This window comes from Vitis riparia, chromosome 15, assembly GCF_004353265.1.
Source record: "Vitis riparia cultivar Riparia Gloire de Montpellier isolate 1030 chromosome 15, EGFV_Vit.rip_1.0, whole genome shotgun sequence".
NCBI lineage: Eukaryota > Viridiplantae > Streptophyta > Magnoliopsida > Vitales > Vitaceae > Vitis > Vitis riparia.
The window spans coordinates 5,380,696-5,394,181 of record NC_048445.1 but is presented as its reverse complement, the minus strand read 5'-3'; the positions used below and the strand labels follow the sequence as shown (position 1 = coordinate 5,394,181).

General features: G+C 34.0%; 1 protein-coding gene across 2 annotated transcripts; it reads left to right on the top strand.

Annotated features, from left to right (window-relative positions):
* The first annotated feature begins 279 nt into the window (after nt 1-279).
* Nucleotides 280-13,266, top strand: LOC117932227 (MADS-box protein SOC1). 2 transcript variants are annotated; one of them, XM_034853358.1, is made up of 8 exons: nt 280-645; nt 749-958; nt 11,134-11,218; nt 11,709-11,770; nt 11,870-11,969; nt 12,055-12,096; nt 12,339-12,380; nt 12,854-13,266. In XM_034853358.1, exons 2-8 carry the CDS (start codon nt 777-779, stop codon nt 12,995-12,997), a joined length of 657 nt encoding a protein of 218 aa, XP_034709249.1. In that variant the 5' UTR covers nt 280-645; nt 749-776; the 3' UTR covers nt 12,998-13,266. The 2 variants fall into 2 exon arrangements, with proteins under 2 accessions (XP_034709249.1, XP_034709248.1); XM_034853357.1 differs by having other exon boundaries at nt 280-958.
* Nucleotides 13,267-13,486: the final 220 nt, after the last annotated feature.

Here is a 13,486-nt window from a genome sequence, read left to right as displayed (position 1 = left end):
CGTTTTCGGCTTCTCATTGGTCCCCATTTGTACGCACATGTACGGACGATGGGGACTTGTTTCTAATATGTACGGACGGCCCCATATTTTTAACCATGTCTTACCCCACACTGCCATAAAAAAGCAGAGGAAAACCTCCACTAATATCTACCACATAATCTATCTTTTTTCTTTATCTTTTTTTGGGTATTTTTTATTTTATTTTTTTCTCTCTCTTTCATTACTTTCCACTTTATTTGTTTTCCTTTCGTATCCCAATTTTCTCTTTTTGGTGGGTGTTGTGGGTTTTACCAAAACAAGCAAAGGATGAGGTTATCGTATGAATTTTAATAATATTTTGTTTCTTTTTCTAGGTGGGGTTTGAGGAACTTGAGGGAAAGAGAGGTAAGATGAATAAGGAAAGGGGTGTGTCTGTTTGGCCATTGGAGAGTAGAAAATAAAGGGAAAGAAGGAAAGAAAGAAGAGAGGAAATGGAAAAAAAGGCATTACAAAACAAGGAGGGGACTGTGCAATAGGAATCAATCAAACACAGACATCCACTGCTTCCATCTGGGTCGTCTTTAGTCTGCTCACTGTCATCAGATTTTTTCCTGCATCTTTGCCTTGTTTTGCCTCTACAAGATTTTCTTGATTTTGCCTATTTTTGTGAGATCTCATTCTCTCAATCTCATTCCCTTCATTCCCTTCAATCCCTTCTATTGCATCCTCTCAGCTTGCTGTGTTGTGTACTGTGTCTGGTTTTCCGCAGTTGGAGAGTTTCAACTGGGTTTCTGGAGATGGTGAGAGGAAAGACTCAAATGAGGCGTATAGAAAACGCCACAAGTCGGCAAGTCACCTTTTCTAAGCGGAGGAATGGCCTCTTCAAGAAGGCCTTCGAGCTCTCCGTGCTCTGTGATGCTGAGGTTGCGCTCATCATTTTCTCTCCAAGAGGGAAGCTCTATGAATTTTCCAGTTCCAGGTATGCTTTCCTTCCTTCTTCCTTCTCCTTTTCACATTAATGGCGGATCCATCACTGCAACATCCAGACTGTCTTCTCTTACTGTTTCTTTCTCAATTCATAAATAAGACTATTAGTAACGAATGTCATGCACACTTATGTCTCTGAGTCTCATATTAGGGCAGTGCTCTCTTCTTCTCAGTTTCAACCAGATCTCATCTGAAATTATCACTCTCAATTGATTCATCTTACAGATTGCTTTCCTTTTCTAGTCAATTTCCTTTATGGTTTTTTTTTTTCTTTCCTTGTCTCTATTCATCCAAAAAGAAAAAAAAAATTAGAGGAAAAGCACGGTCAACCCATTTGTCAAAGAGATGGTGCAGCACCGTCAATCCAAAACAGCTTTCAAAAGACCATTAATGTAATGAGGATAGCTGGGTTTCATGTTCTTCATAGGTTTGTACGGTGTTGTCTACTTGCTTCTTTCTCTCATACCTTTTTCTTTTATAAGTTTCTGCTACACCAAATTTTCATCATACCGACACCACAATTCTTCAAAAATACATGACTAATTCATTTTCTTCTAAACCACTGATGCAATAGGGTTTATCACTGATAAAAGTAGAAATAGAATACTGTACTTCCCTTGGTTTAATTCATTAATGGGGTTCCTGCATAGAGGTAGGTACTTTTTGGAACGTGGAAAGAGGTAGTCCTTTGTGTTATATCCGGTAAGCAATACTCACTCTCGTCTCACCCACCCAAAAGAGAAAGGGAGAGAGAGAGGTCCTTTGCATTACACCCTCCATAATGCTATGTCTATATCTGTTATGTTTGTCTGAAAACCGCAGTACCATTTGACAATTCATTTTTTTTTTACAACTAAAGATGGATCAATAGATCCAAAGCCTACAATATGAACAATGTAAGATCATAGCTAACAGCATTGGGTACTCGGTACTCCACAATGAGGGGTAGCTTCTAGTGCATGTTGCCATCTCAAAGGCAAACATGTGTGAACATTGTGCATGTCCATAAGTACGTCCTTGTGTTAGTGAGGAGTCGGCTTCAATTTAGTACATTAACTGTCTTGTCACCATACTTTCATCACGGAAAACTAATCATTGTTCATTGTTATAATTAGGATTTTTGAGTTTTCTAAATCACAAACTTTTTAAAAGAATAATATTTTGTAAAAAATATATATATATATATAAATTTACCCTATACCTTTAAAACCCACTATAAATTTTTTTTAAATTTTCAGATAGAATATTTTTTTTTAATACCTCATTTTTTGAAACAGATTTTAAAATCATTATTTTTTAATAATTATTTGAATTTAAATAGGTGTAGAAATTTCATTCTAAGCTCAGGATTGAAATATACCTTCTTTTGGAGGCTGGTTCTTTGCCATAATCACTACAGAAGAGTCGATGATTATAGATTACTTTTAGTTCACTGGATTTGGTAGCTGTTCATATGAATCAAAACCTTAAGAAAAATCTCATGTCTACTACTTGGTATTTGCTATATGAAACCTGGTTTTTCTCCCAGCTACAACCCAACGATGGCTGTCCATTTTGATATTGTCACGTCTTCAACTGGAATCAAAACTAGTCCTCCCCTCATGTAAGGAGTAGAAGTTATCAATACTGTCACAGCGAGCTATTTCTGGTTGTTAATATGTTGAATTCATGGGACATAAAATATAGTTATGTCAGACATAAATAAGGGGACTAGAAGAAGAAAAAATGGAGCATTTCATTAATAAAAGGACTGTGAACCTAGCAACATAAGTCTAGATTTTCTTCCCAACTAAAGATCAAAGGATTTTGAAACATGCAATACAGAAACTGCATGTTTTCTCGGTGATAAGTACAATGGGGGCAAGCTAATTTCTCGTGTATATATGTTGTGTGACATATATATGTTCTTGTGCTTGGAAGCACATTATTGAACACTGCACATATGTATGTATTTATCCTCGATCTTAATGTAGTCTTGGCTTCAATTTAGTACACTTATCATCTTGTTACAGAAAGAAGCTCTTAGTCCCACTATTGAAAACCAATCACCATTCATCATTCATGGGTAATAAGAAGCTTGAGGCTGAATTCATTTCCATGGTTAAATATATAAATAATTCTCTCATTAATATTCTTTCAAAAATATTTTATATATCTCCTCTCATTCATTGGTTATTGGTATACTCTTCATCTAAGTTCAGCTGGTTTAGCTTGTAAGCTTCTTTCCGTTTTCCTTGTATTTGAATTATTCATGGACCGGGGAGTTCTAAAGCTATGGAAACTTGTATTGCTTAGAAACTTTAGTATCTGAGAATATCATGAATAGGTTTGAAGGTTTCTTTCTAAACTTAACATTGAAAAGTTATCTTTCTTTTAGGGGTTTGCTCTTGGCTATGATTACCTCCAGAAGAGAATGATTGTAGGCTACTTTTTGTCCACTGGATTCGGTCACCTTCGCAACCTTTTACCTTAAGAAAACATCATCTCAACTACTTGCCATTTGCTAATATGACATCCTCTCTTAGTCTCTTCACTTCCAGCTACAACATATTTCCCCTTTGGCGATCTTCATGTTCTTGTTAATCTTTCAACTTGAATCAAATCGATCCTCCTTCATTGATATGGTCATTGATCTCCATCAGACATCTGAAAGGAATTCTACTTATCTTGTATCGGTGTTATACCTATCAAAAGAGTTTCTTTCTTTTTATGGGCATTGACATATCTTCCTATTTTCCTTGTCCTATATTTACTAACAGACAATAGGAACATAACTTTGATGGGTAGTTCTTTGGTCTTTTTATCCTTTATGCTACATGCAAATTACCATGGGAGAAGGAAATTAATTGATTAAGCATAAAAGGCAAAATAATAATAGTAATAGTAATCAAAAGTAGTTCTAATTAGATACTGATAAATTAATGAGGTCTCCTTCTAGGCAGATGGAGGAAGTTACCAAATAGTGAAGTATTCCTGAAGATAGTGTTTGGACTTCTTTACTCACAAAATGTAGAGATAATAAGAAACATGATTAAGGAAGACTAAAGCACCAACATGAAGATGATTTAGACTATGAAGTAATCTCATAGCCTTAAGATGTTATTTGTCCTTCTAAATTTGATTTTAAAAGTTGGAATGAGGTTAAATTCAGTTGAGTGTCCATATAATCTATGTTTAAGTTAGGGTTTTCAGGTGTAGGGGAGTAGGTCTAGCAAAATAATTAGCCCAAATTTCTACTAGAACAATGAAAAAGCTTCAAATAGATTGGATGAAGAAGACATTTTTTCCTTGACTTCGACCTAGGAGTGGCCCTCGTTATATGATACCTTCTTCCATAAGTGCTGACACAACTCTATGAGATTGCAATTAAGAAAAGCTCTAACTCAGAGCAGATGATCTTGTTAAGGTGATTCTTTCAATGGAAAGTACCCCAATCACCCCTCAATGGCCCATTAAAGTCCCTCTTAACAATAGCCATCCTTCTCCATTTGAGAGAGTAAGTACCATGATGGACCCTGCAATAACCGGAATCAGTTCCTATTTTTCTTTCCTTGAGCTTCTTCTCTAGGTCAAAATTCAGGAGACCTTGTTGAATTTGGTTCCAACATGGTCTCCTTGTTACCCTTTATCAAGAACAACATTTTTTTTCTTGTAATGATGCCACCCATTCACTTCTAATCAAAATTATAGCCAAGTTGTTTTACTCATATTTCTGCTATTTATTGTGGTCTATCTTAGTGGGCAGGTAATCGTGTTCAGGCCATCTAAAAGGAGTTGGCAGGTTTTATTTTCATATATAATGTGAAACTGCTCCTTGTGGTCTAGCCAAGTTGATCGCCTCCATGATAAATAATTGAATCGTCTCACCTTCCAAATGAAAAGATGCATTTTGACTTGGTATGAGGCAGGGCTTCAAGGATCAGTGAAAATTTGCTTAGCTTGATAAAGCCTTTCTGGATCATCCCCATTAAATCAAAGAAAACACCGACTGTAATGTTCTAGAAGCAATCATAGAACGTCTCCACGCCTTGAATCATTGGACTCATGCACGTTTCCTGAAATCAATCCTGTGGATCAAGCCTCCTCCATCTAAATGCTTTCAGGCAAATATGAGTATGCTTGGACTACAGGTCTAGGAACATATACGCTACTTCACATCATTGTGCATTCAAGGAAAATGAAAATTCAAATTTTTCCTTGACTTCTACATAAGATTATCATTCTACGTAAGATATGGATGGCATAGGAGATTATAGTTTAGAAAAGACAATTCCTTGAGAAGGAAACTTCCAGAATCACCACCTTAGGTTCCCCTCTTGAAATCACTCTTATCATCATCCCGCGTGTGGAGAGAAAAATTAATTATGGATTTCAGATAAACAACTTAAGCAAGCAATTTCTTAAGAATGAAACTCCTGAAATCACTTTTAAAAATAATCATCCCATACATGCAGAGAAAAATCAATTATGGATTGTAAGGAAAAATTTTAAGAGTTGAATGTAGTTGGGGGTTACAAGTAGGAGAGACTCAAGCTTGAGACCTCTAGGTAATCATAGTTTTAACATCAAATTATCGGCTTAAGTTTAAACTGCTAAAATTTGAGCTCACGATGTATACTAGACCAACAATTGTAAGGTTGATAAGATAACAAGAGTGCCAATTGGGGGAGCAAAGAAATTAATTATTTCAGAAGAAAGGAATATTTCATTAATAATAAGAAAATGAACAAACAAAAAGATAAAAGATCCTTCAATATATATATATATAGAAGCAAGCAAAATAAAACTGAAAGACAACACCAAGTAGCAAAAACACTGGGGGGAGAAAATTGATTGTAAACTCAACCAAGGAAGTAGCTCCCTATAAGCTGGCCTATTAGTTTCCTAATTTGTTGACCCAGGTTTTCAATTAAAAAGTCTCTGATGAAATTCATTCTGTCTCAAATGACTTTTATCACATGTTTCACCTCATATCCCTAATCTTCTAGACAGCCCAACAGATTACCACTTTGGTTTCTTTTCCATAATGATATACATACATACATATATATATATATATATATATACACATTTTCATTAGAAAAAAAAAAATGATATAGTATGAAGGAAATTAAGAGATGCTTTGATAAATCAATTTAATGACTTAATTTTAAGTCATTAGTTGCAGTTAAAATTAACTTAAAGTAATAGGTCCAAAGAAATCATTTTTTTTCTGAATTCAAACTGGTTTGTCTTCATTGCCTAAAACTCTCAATTTCTTGTCAGTTATTTACTATAACTATCAACTCGTTCTTCCTTTAGTTTTATCTCATAAGCTCATTGCTTGATATTAATAAGAGTAAATGTGTCGAATTCAATAGTTTTAGAAAGCTTTGAAGATAATTCTATCAAATAACCTTAATATTTAGATAAGATTAATGATTTTAAATTGACAAATTTTAATGAACCTCAAATAAGTCACCTCGAGTCAATTTATTTTATGAAACACCTAAGGAATCCCTTATTTAGCCAAACAATCAACAATGTGATTGGCCACTGTAGGAGACCAAAAAATAAGACTCTTTAAAGATTAAACCTAGTAATTGACTTTCACCCAAAATCAAATTTCCATCTTACTAGCTTTTCAATAATGATATTAGTAGTTCTCATTGCATTGGCTTCTTTAACCTTATCTAATACCAAGTAATGCTAGGATCCTATCGTTTGACTTTAACTTCTCAATCTAGTTAAGCTCCATTCAAAAGAAGAATTACGCTTATGCGAAATGCTTTATTTTCACTTCTCTAGATAATGAATTTCCACATGACTGAGTTCATAACATCTCCTCAAAACTTTTCAATGATGGATATTTAAAGGAAATAAAGTTGTGTTGATGTAGAGTTTCAAGCTAATAGGTGGACCAGGGTATATGTGTCGTGTGTCTACCATGACGTAAGGGCTAGTGACAGGTTGAGTCATCTTCAAAGATCACTTCATCAATCCATCTACTCCTTATAGTCTTGGATTAGCAACACCTACACTTCATAGTCTTAGATTGGCAACACATATAGTTGTTTTTCACATTCCCAATGCAACACTCCTTTCAACTCTCCTTTCAACCTAAAAACAATTCCTAGTCTAAACCTTCCCTTACGTAGTGATATCAATTCCTTGTAAACCGTACACACTTAAACAATAAACCTGTGAAAAACATAGTAATGACAAAACTAATAGAATATTGCTCACAAAAATAACAAACATAAGAAAATAACACATAAAAGGCACACAAGGAGAATAACCAATAAAAGGACTCTAACATACATACATAAATAAGAGCTAGCGAAAAGTAAATAAATTACCAAAAGATAATCCAAAGGAATCAAAATACTCTCTCTCTAAACCTAATACTTCATAAATCCATGAAGCTCTAAATTCTATTGATCCAACTTCCTAAATTAGATTTCTATGGTCACAAAGAAGTTCAAATTAATCCCTAAACTCCCAAAAATCATGATTGATCACTTTTGAGCATTTCCTTAAATGCTTAAACACTCTTAGAATTATAATTTTCAGAAAATTAGGTGGTAGTTATGTAATCAAGATGTAATAAGGCCTGAAAAATTGTTCAATGGGGTAAGAAAAGAACTAAAATAATTTAATATCTAGAATTCACAAGATTTTTAAGATTAGAAAGAATAAAACACAAGTATAAGAAATGAGGCTTTAATTCCAAAAAATGAAATCATTAACAACTTGAGATTCTCATTCCATCTTACCTTTTTATTTCAACTAATTAATTTAGGTCGTAAAGGTGAACACATTCAATTTGAATTCATCTAGTTGGATTTCTATTTACCACAACTTTTTTAGAAAGTCTTGGAATGACTTTCTATGTATAGGAGTTTCAAATTTGCTTATGTGGTCTAAACCCCTTTTATCTCCAAAGGTTTCCCTTTTTGGATCATTTTAGTTAAGAATTCAAAACAAGGACCAAAATTTCAGTTTGGCTCCTTAGTTTCTTTTTAAGTTGATCTAGGTCCAAGGTAAGAGAGTTATTTTAATCATCACATCAAGATATTAAGATTCAAGAAACTTAATTTTTTCAATTAGATTTGACTTTTCAACCATAAGTTCATTGATCCTACCATCATCTATGTTTTTTTTTTTTTTTTTTTTTTGAGAATAATTTAAATTTTTTTTCATTTAATTGAATTTGAGAATTTCTTCATTCAAAATCTTTTTAAGCTATTACATCCTCACATTTTTATCTTATAACTTTCATGGTATTGTTGCTAGTCATTGAGTTCCCCTTCCTCTTCTTCACTAGATTCAACTAGATTTTTTAATTCAAATTTAGAAAATGTAGGTAACGAGGCAGTGAAAGCAACAAGATTATTGTATTCCTCATTATCAGTTAAACTTGTGAGTTCAGATTCAGAATCACTTCAAGTCACTTTTATTGATTTCTTATTCTTTTGGGAGTAGGGTAATTTGAAGCAAAATTTCCGTTCCTTATTTTAAGGGACATTTTAATGCAAAAGGATTTCTTCCTTTTCTTTAAGCCATTTTTTTGTTTGCCTCCTTTTACATTTTTACAAATTCTATTCTTTTAGCAAATGTGGAAATTTCAAATTGTTCTTCACTTTAATCTTCAAACTCAAAGTATTCTTTTGAGGAAGCCTTTAAGGCTATCCTTTTTAGGTCTCTTAGCAAATGGTAAAGTCATCTCATGGGTTTGTAAAGAGCTTACAAGTTTATCCTTCTCATTAAGTCCATATTTTTATTTTCTTCTATTATGGTTACTTTAGATCTTAATATCTTAGGAAAAAATCTCAATATTTTTTCAACCACTTTAGAGTCAAGGATTTTTCCTCCCAAATTAAAACAAAAATTCACAACATCACTGAGTTTAATTTGTCCGATTTGTAGCCAAACCAAATCTACCAACTGCTAATTAATCTTGTGGTATTCAAAATGTATGGTCTAATCAAATCAACCTGAGTTCTATAACTTAATATTGCATCAATATTCTAATTTTTAATATTTTATTCCATTTTGAAGTACCTACTTGGTGAATGAATATGAAATTTGTGTTTAGGTCTAGGATTTAGGCCTTTACTACTCTGTGAAGATTTGACGTAGGGTAGATAACAATAATAAAACCTCAAATAATTAGGGATTAAGAATCCTAGTATCAAGGAATGACCAATTGTAGTAACCCCTAATTTAAATCAATCTTAGAGGGTAACTCTATTTTTATTATGTCTTAACCTTTCATTCATTCCATTTTTAGTTTGGTTTTACCTATTATTTCCCTTAGGCTCTAATCCTAAGTTTTCATGTTTCACACCCTAAGATGACTTTTTAACCTATGATGGGTGTGATTTCATTCACACAAAATATAAAAGAATAAGAAAGAATCATTCTTAAATTCAAAGAAATTAAAAACAATACTTTATTCAATGGCATAAAGGAGAAAAACAAACCAAGAAAACCTTTTATGTCTTCTTCTCTCTTTTGAAAATCCTAGAACTTCCTAGAATAACCTATAAGTTGAGTTTTTATGATTTGGGTAAGAACCCAACATGTGACATATTCTTATTGACCACTTATTTTCAAAAACTATCAAAAAATTAATATAATTATCATTTCCAAATATTTGGGCCCACTTTAGGTTGAAGAAGTGTGGATGAGTCACTTGTTGAAAATTTTGACATGGGAAGTTGCAAAACTCATAACCAATGTACTAAGTCAAAAAATTTCAAATTTCAACATGTCGTTGAAATTCATTTTGACTTGAGAAATTATGGGATTGAAATTTTTGACATGCATTTTGACTTGACATTCTATCACTGTGTAGCTTGCTTCAATCAACCATAACTTCTTCGTTTCACCTTCAATTTATGAACTGTTTGAAGCATTGGATTCATGACTTCCCAAGCTTCAAGATAATATATCGCTTGTCTTAAAATGATCTTGGGAAATGCTCCAAATTTTGGTCAAAATTCATAGTTGGCTTCATTCAATCTTCAACTATCTTGCAGCTCTTCTCAATTTTTGCTTAAACTTGTTTCCACATAATTTCATCTTCAAACATGTTCATAGACTCCATCACTCATAGTTGACTTGTCTTTTTTGGCTTTGCTTGGCTTCCATCATGTTTCTCAAGTCCTGAGCTCTCTTTAGGCATATTTACCATTCCTATTTCTTGTTTGAAATTGACTCTTGAAAGTTACATCTCTTTCCCCCCTTAAACATAAAATTAAACCCAAAAGGTATGTTAGCTCCATAACTAGGGTCTTAGTACCAATTTAAGTTAATTTAGATAAGTTGAGCCTTTCATGTTGCATAGATCACATCATATATGTTCCATTAGAGCATATATTTTGGATTCCAATCACAACACAACAAGGGCCTAAATATAAGTTGTAAGCTCGACAACTCCTATGACTAAGTCAAGTCACACCATATAAAATAACAACTATGCATTGCTATAGGCAAACAGAGATTACTCACTTTCTTTTGTGATTGTGAACTAATTTTAAGCTTGTAAGGAACTAATAACCATGAACTTCTATACATGCCTAATGCTATGCATCATGTTCATCTGCAATCCAAATCTTAGGCACTTTAATATACTGCTGATGTATTAAAAGAGATACAACTTATCCATGATATGAATGCCTCACGAATAGTTCATTATGGCTTAACTTAGGCTTCAAATTACTGTGCCTTTCTGTTGTCATTGCCTTGCATTCCATTGTGGTTGCCATGCATCAGAGAATACAAAATTTAAGACAGTTCTTTTAAAAATTGAATTTGATATATGGAAACTAAGACTGGATTATGTCGTGCTTATTCAGTCAAATTCCCATACTACTATTTTGTATTGTCAGCAGAAACACTTTTTATATACATCAAGCAAATGACCAGCTCCTTTTGATGAGATTCCATCCATGATATAGTGATCATAGATATTCCTTGCACCAGATAGGCATACTAAATTATTGTGTTTCACATCTTTGGTTAAAATGGAATGATATCCTTTTTAACATAAACACTTAGTAAATTGACAGATTGAACAACTTTCACTGATTGATTCACAACACATCTTTTCTGGCTGTCTACTGTATTAAACCATATTTCTGTGCAAATTATTGATTGGTATTATGTTGTGAAATTCTTCAGTATGCAGGAGACAATAGAACGATATCAACGGCACACAAAAGATGTTCATACCAACAACTACAAGACTACCGAACATAACATGCAGGTTTTGCATCATCTCTTTGGACATACCAACTTTGTTCACAAGCTTGTTTGGGGAGAACTCCTGTTTCAAATATCACTTTTACTCATATTAGAATAGATTTGTCACAAGATTTAACACTCACATGTTTCATATTATCATGTAACTATTTCTGTTATCAAGCATGTCTCACATCTTTTCAAAAAGAACATCAGAGTGGTCTTAAAATCCATGATTTGGGTGCTAGCTTTGATGTTTTAGAACCTGTTTTCTGTAAGCCATGGCAGTTATTCATGTGCTAAAATCGAGCATCACCATCAGAAAGGGCGCTTGATTGGAGGGTTAAACTTACAGTTGCCTTCTCAATATCATTTTTATCTATAATGGTTTCAGTTATGTGGCCAAGAAGATTTCACATTTTCCTTTCTTCTCCGCTGCATTCCTTGCAACTATGGAACTTTATGAACAAATTTTTCTTGATTTTCTCATGAATAGTATTGGTTTGAAATCGCAGCATTTGAAGCATGAAGCAGCAAATATGGCAAAGAAGATAGAGCTTCTTGAAATTTCCAAACGGTTCAACTCTTACTTGATTTTCTTTCTCTCTCACACACACATAATTCTTTTTTCTGAGTCAGAAAAGCATGTTTGAATTTTGAATTTGGAATGCCTCAGGAAACTCTTAGGAGAAGGTTTGGGGTCATGCTCCATTGAAGAACTACAACAGATAGAACAACAGTTGGAGCGCAGCGTAAGCAGCATCCGAGCAAGAAAGGTCCAGTATTAAAACCTCAAGTCATTAACACGTATCTCTGAGGAATTTCATTTAGATTTTAACATCCTTACCATTTATACTTCAGAATCAGGTTTTCAAGGAACAAATCGAGCAACTGAAAGAAAAGGTAAACAGTCTGAAAGATTGATCATGCTCTAATCTCACCTTTTAGACTTGTCCGTGCTGAGGAATTGTAGGAAGGGAAATTAAAACTTGGAGTCGTAGTTGAGTTGTAGTGTGGCTATCCTAAAACACAACTTTTCTTTTCTTTTCCTAGATGTCTCAGTAATCAAACCAAGACATAAGATTTGTGAAAAATATGCTTAGTTCCTAACCCATATTCTTTTTTGTTTTTTATATAAAATTCAGGAGAAAGCCCTAGCAGCTGAAAATGCAATGCTGTGTGAAAAGGTGAACACATCTCTACTATATTTTTTCCTTGTGTTGTAGCAATATTGTCGAAGCTTGAGCTTTGTTCTGTCTTTGGTTCCATGAATGACAAAGAAAAAAAAATGGAAGATTCAAAATCTTATAACTACTTAGAGATTGGAAAGGCTGTTGTAGGACTCAATTTTGCCAAGCCAGCAAGGGCGATAGAGTTTCCAATTATGGGCTGAGGAAACCCAAAGGCACAGCCTCAGACACCACAGTATTAGATATAGTCCTATGCAATGCTACCTTAGGAATTTCCAGCAACTCTCGTGGATGTGTTGCTAGAAAAATGGTTTGCATAGTCGAGGAACAAAAGGGCATGATATATAGGCATATGGATAATTATAACGATTGTCTCTTTGGAGAAGCAGTGCAGTAAAATTTTTCATCATATACAGCATTACTTGTGTTCTCAATATGCTTAAACCTGTCGATTTTGCTTTTGTTTTCAGTGTGGGGTGCAACCGTATCAAGCTCCGAATCAAGAGAATGAAACTTTGCCTAGTGCAGACAGAAGCCAAAATTCAGATGTCTCCACTGACTTGTTCATTGGACTGCCTGAGGGGAGAGCCAAGCGCCTCCTATTGGGAAACTGATGAAGGGGTCCATGCTCAGCAACACTGCTATATACTATGAGTTGCACCAGCGCGAGCAATGATTCTAGTATCAGTCGTACGTGTAGTAAGAGTAATGTTTTGTCTATTGAATACACTCAATGGTCGGTATGATCAGAAGAATACTTTCTCAGAAAATTGTATTATGATGTAAATTACCCTGCATTAAATTTCACAATGTGCTTTTCTCCTGTAATGTTTTTATGGTGACGCCACCCCCTCTTGATATACCTCTGCCCTATTGTCGCTCACTGCATGAGATGGATGTAAGAAGTATGCTGCCATACATGTAGTTTGCTGGACACCAGCTAGGAAAAGAGCTGCCAGAAGTTTAGAGTTTCGACATCTAAATAAACTTAGTATGAATCAATTTTATTAGGATGGATAGTATGTTTTTCTTCATGGCAGTTCAAAACACAAGGACAATGAGAAAGTGTCATACCTTCAATCAGGAACCATGCATGAAAGCCA

Coding starts and splice junctions, on each gene's coding strand:
- LOC117932227 (XM_034853358.1), top strand. CDS start 777: ATGGTGAGAGGAAAGACTCAAATGAGGCGTATAGAAAACGCCACAAGT. Junction 11,771..11,869: donor CTTCTTGAAATTTCCAAACG/GTTCAACTCTTA, acceptor GGAATGCCTCAG/GAAACTCTTAGGAGAAGGTT. Junction 11,970..12,054: donor GCAGCATCCGAGCAAGAAAG/GTCCAGTATTAA, acceptor TTTATACTTCAG/AATCAGGTTTTCAAGGAACA.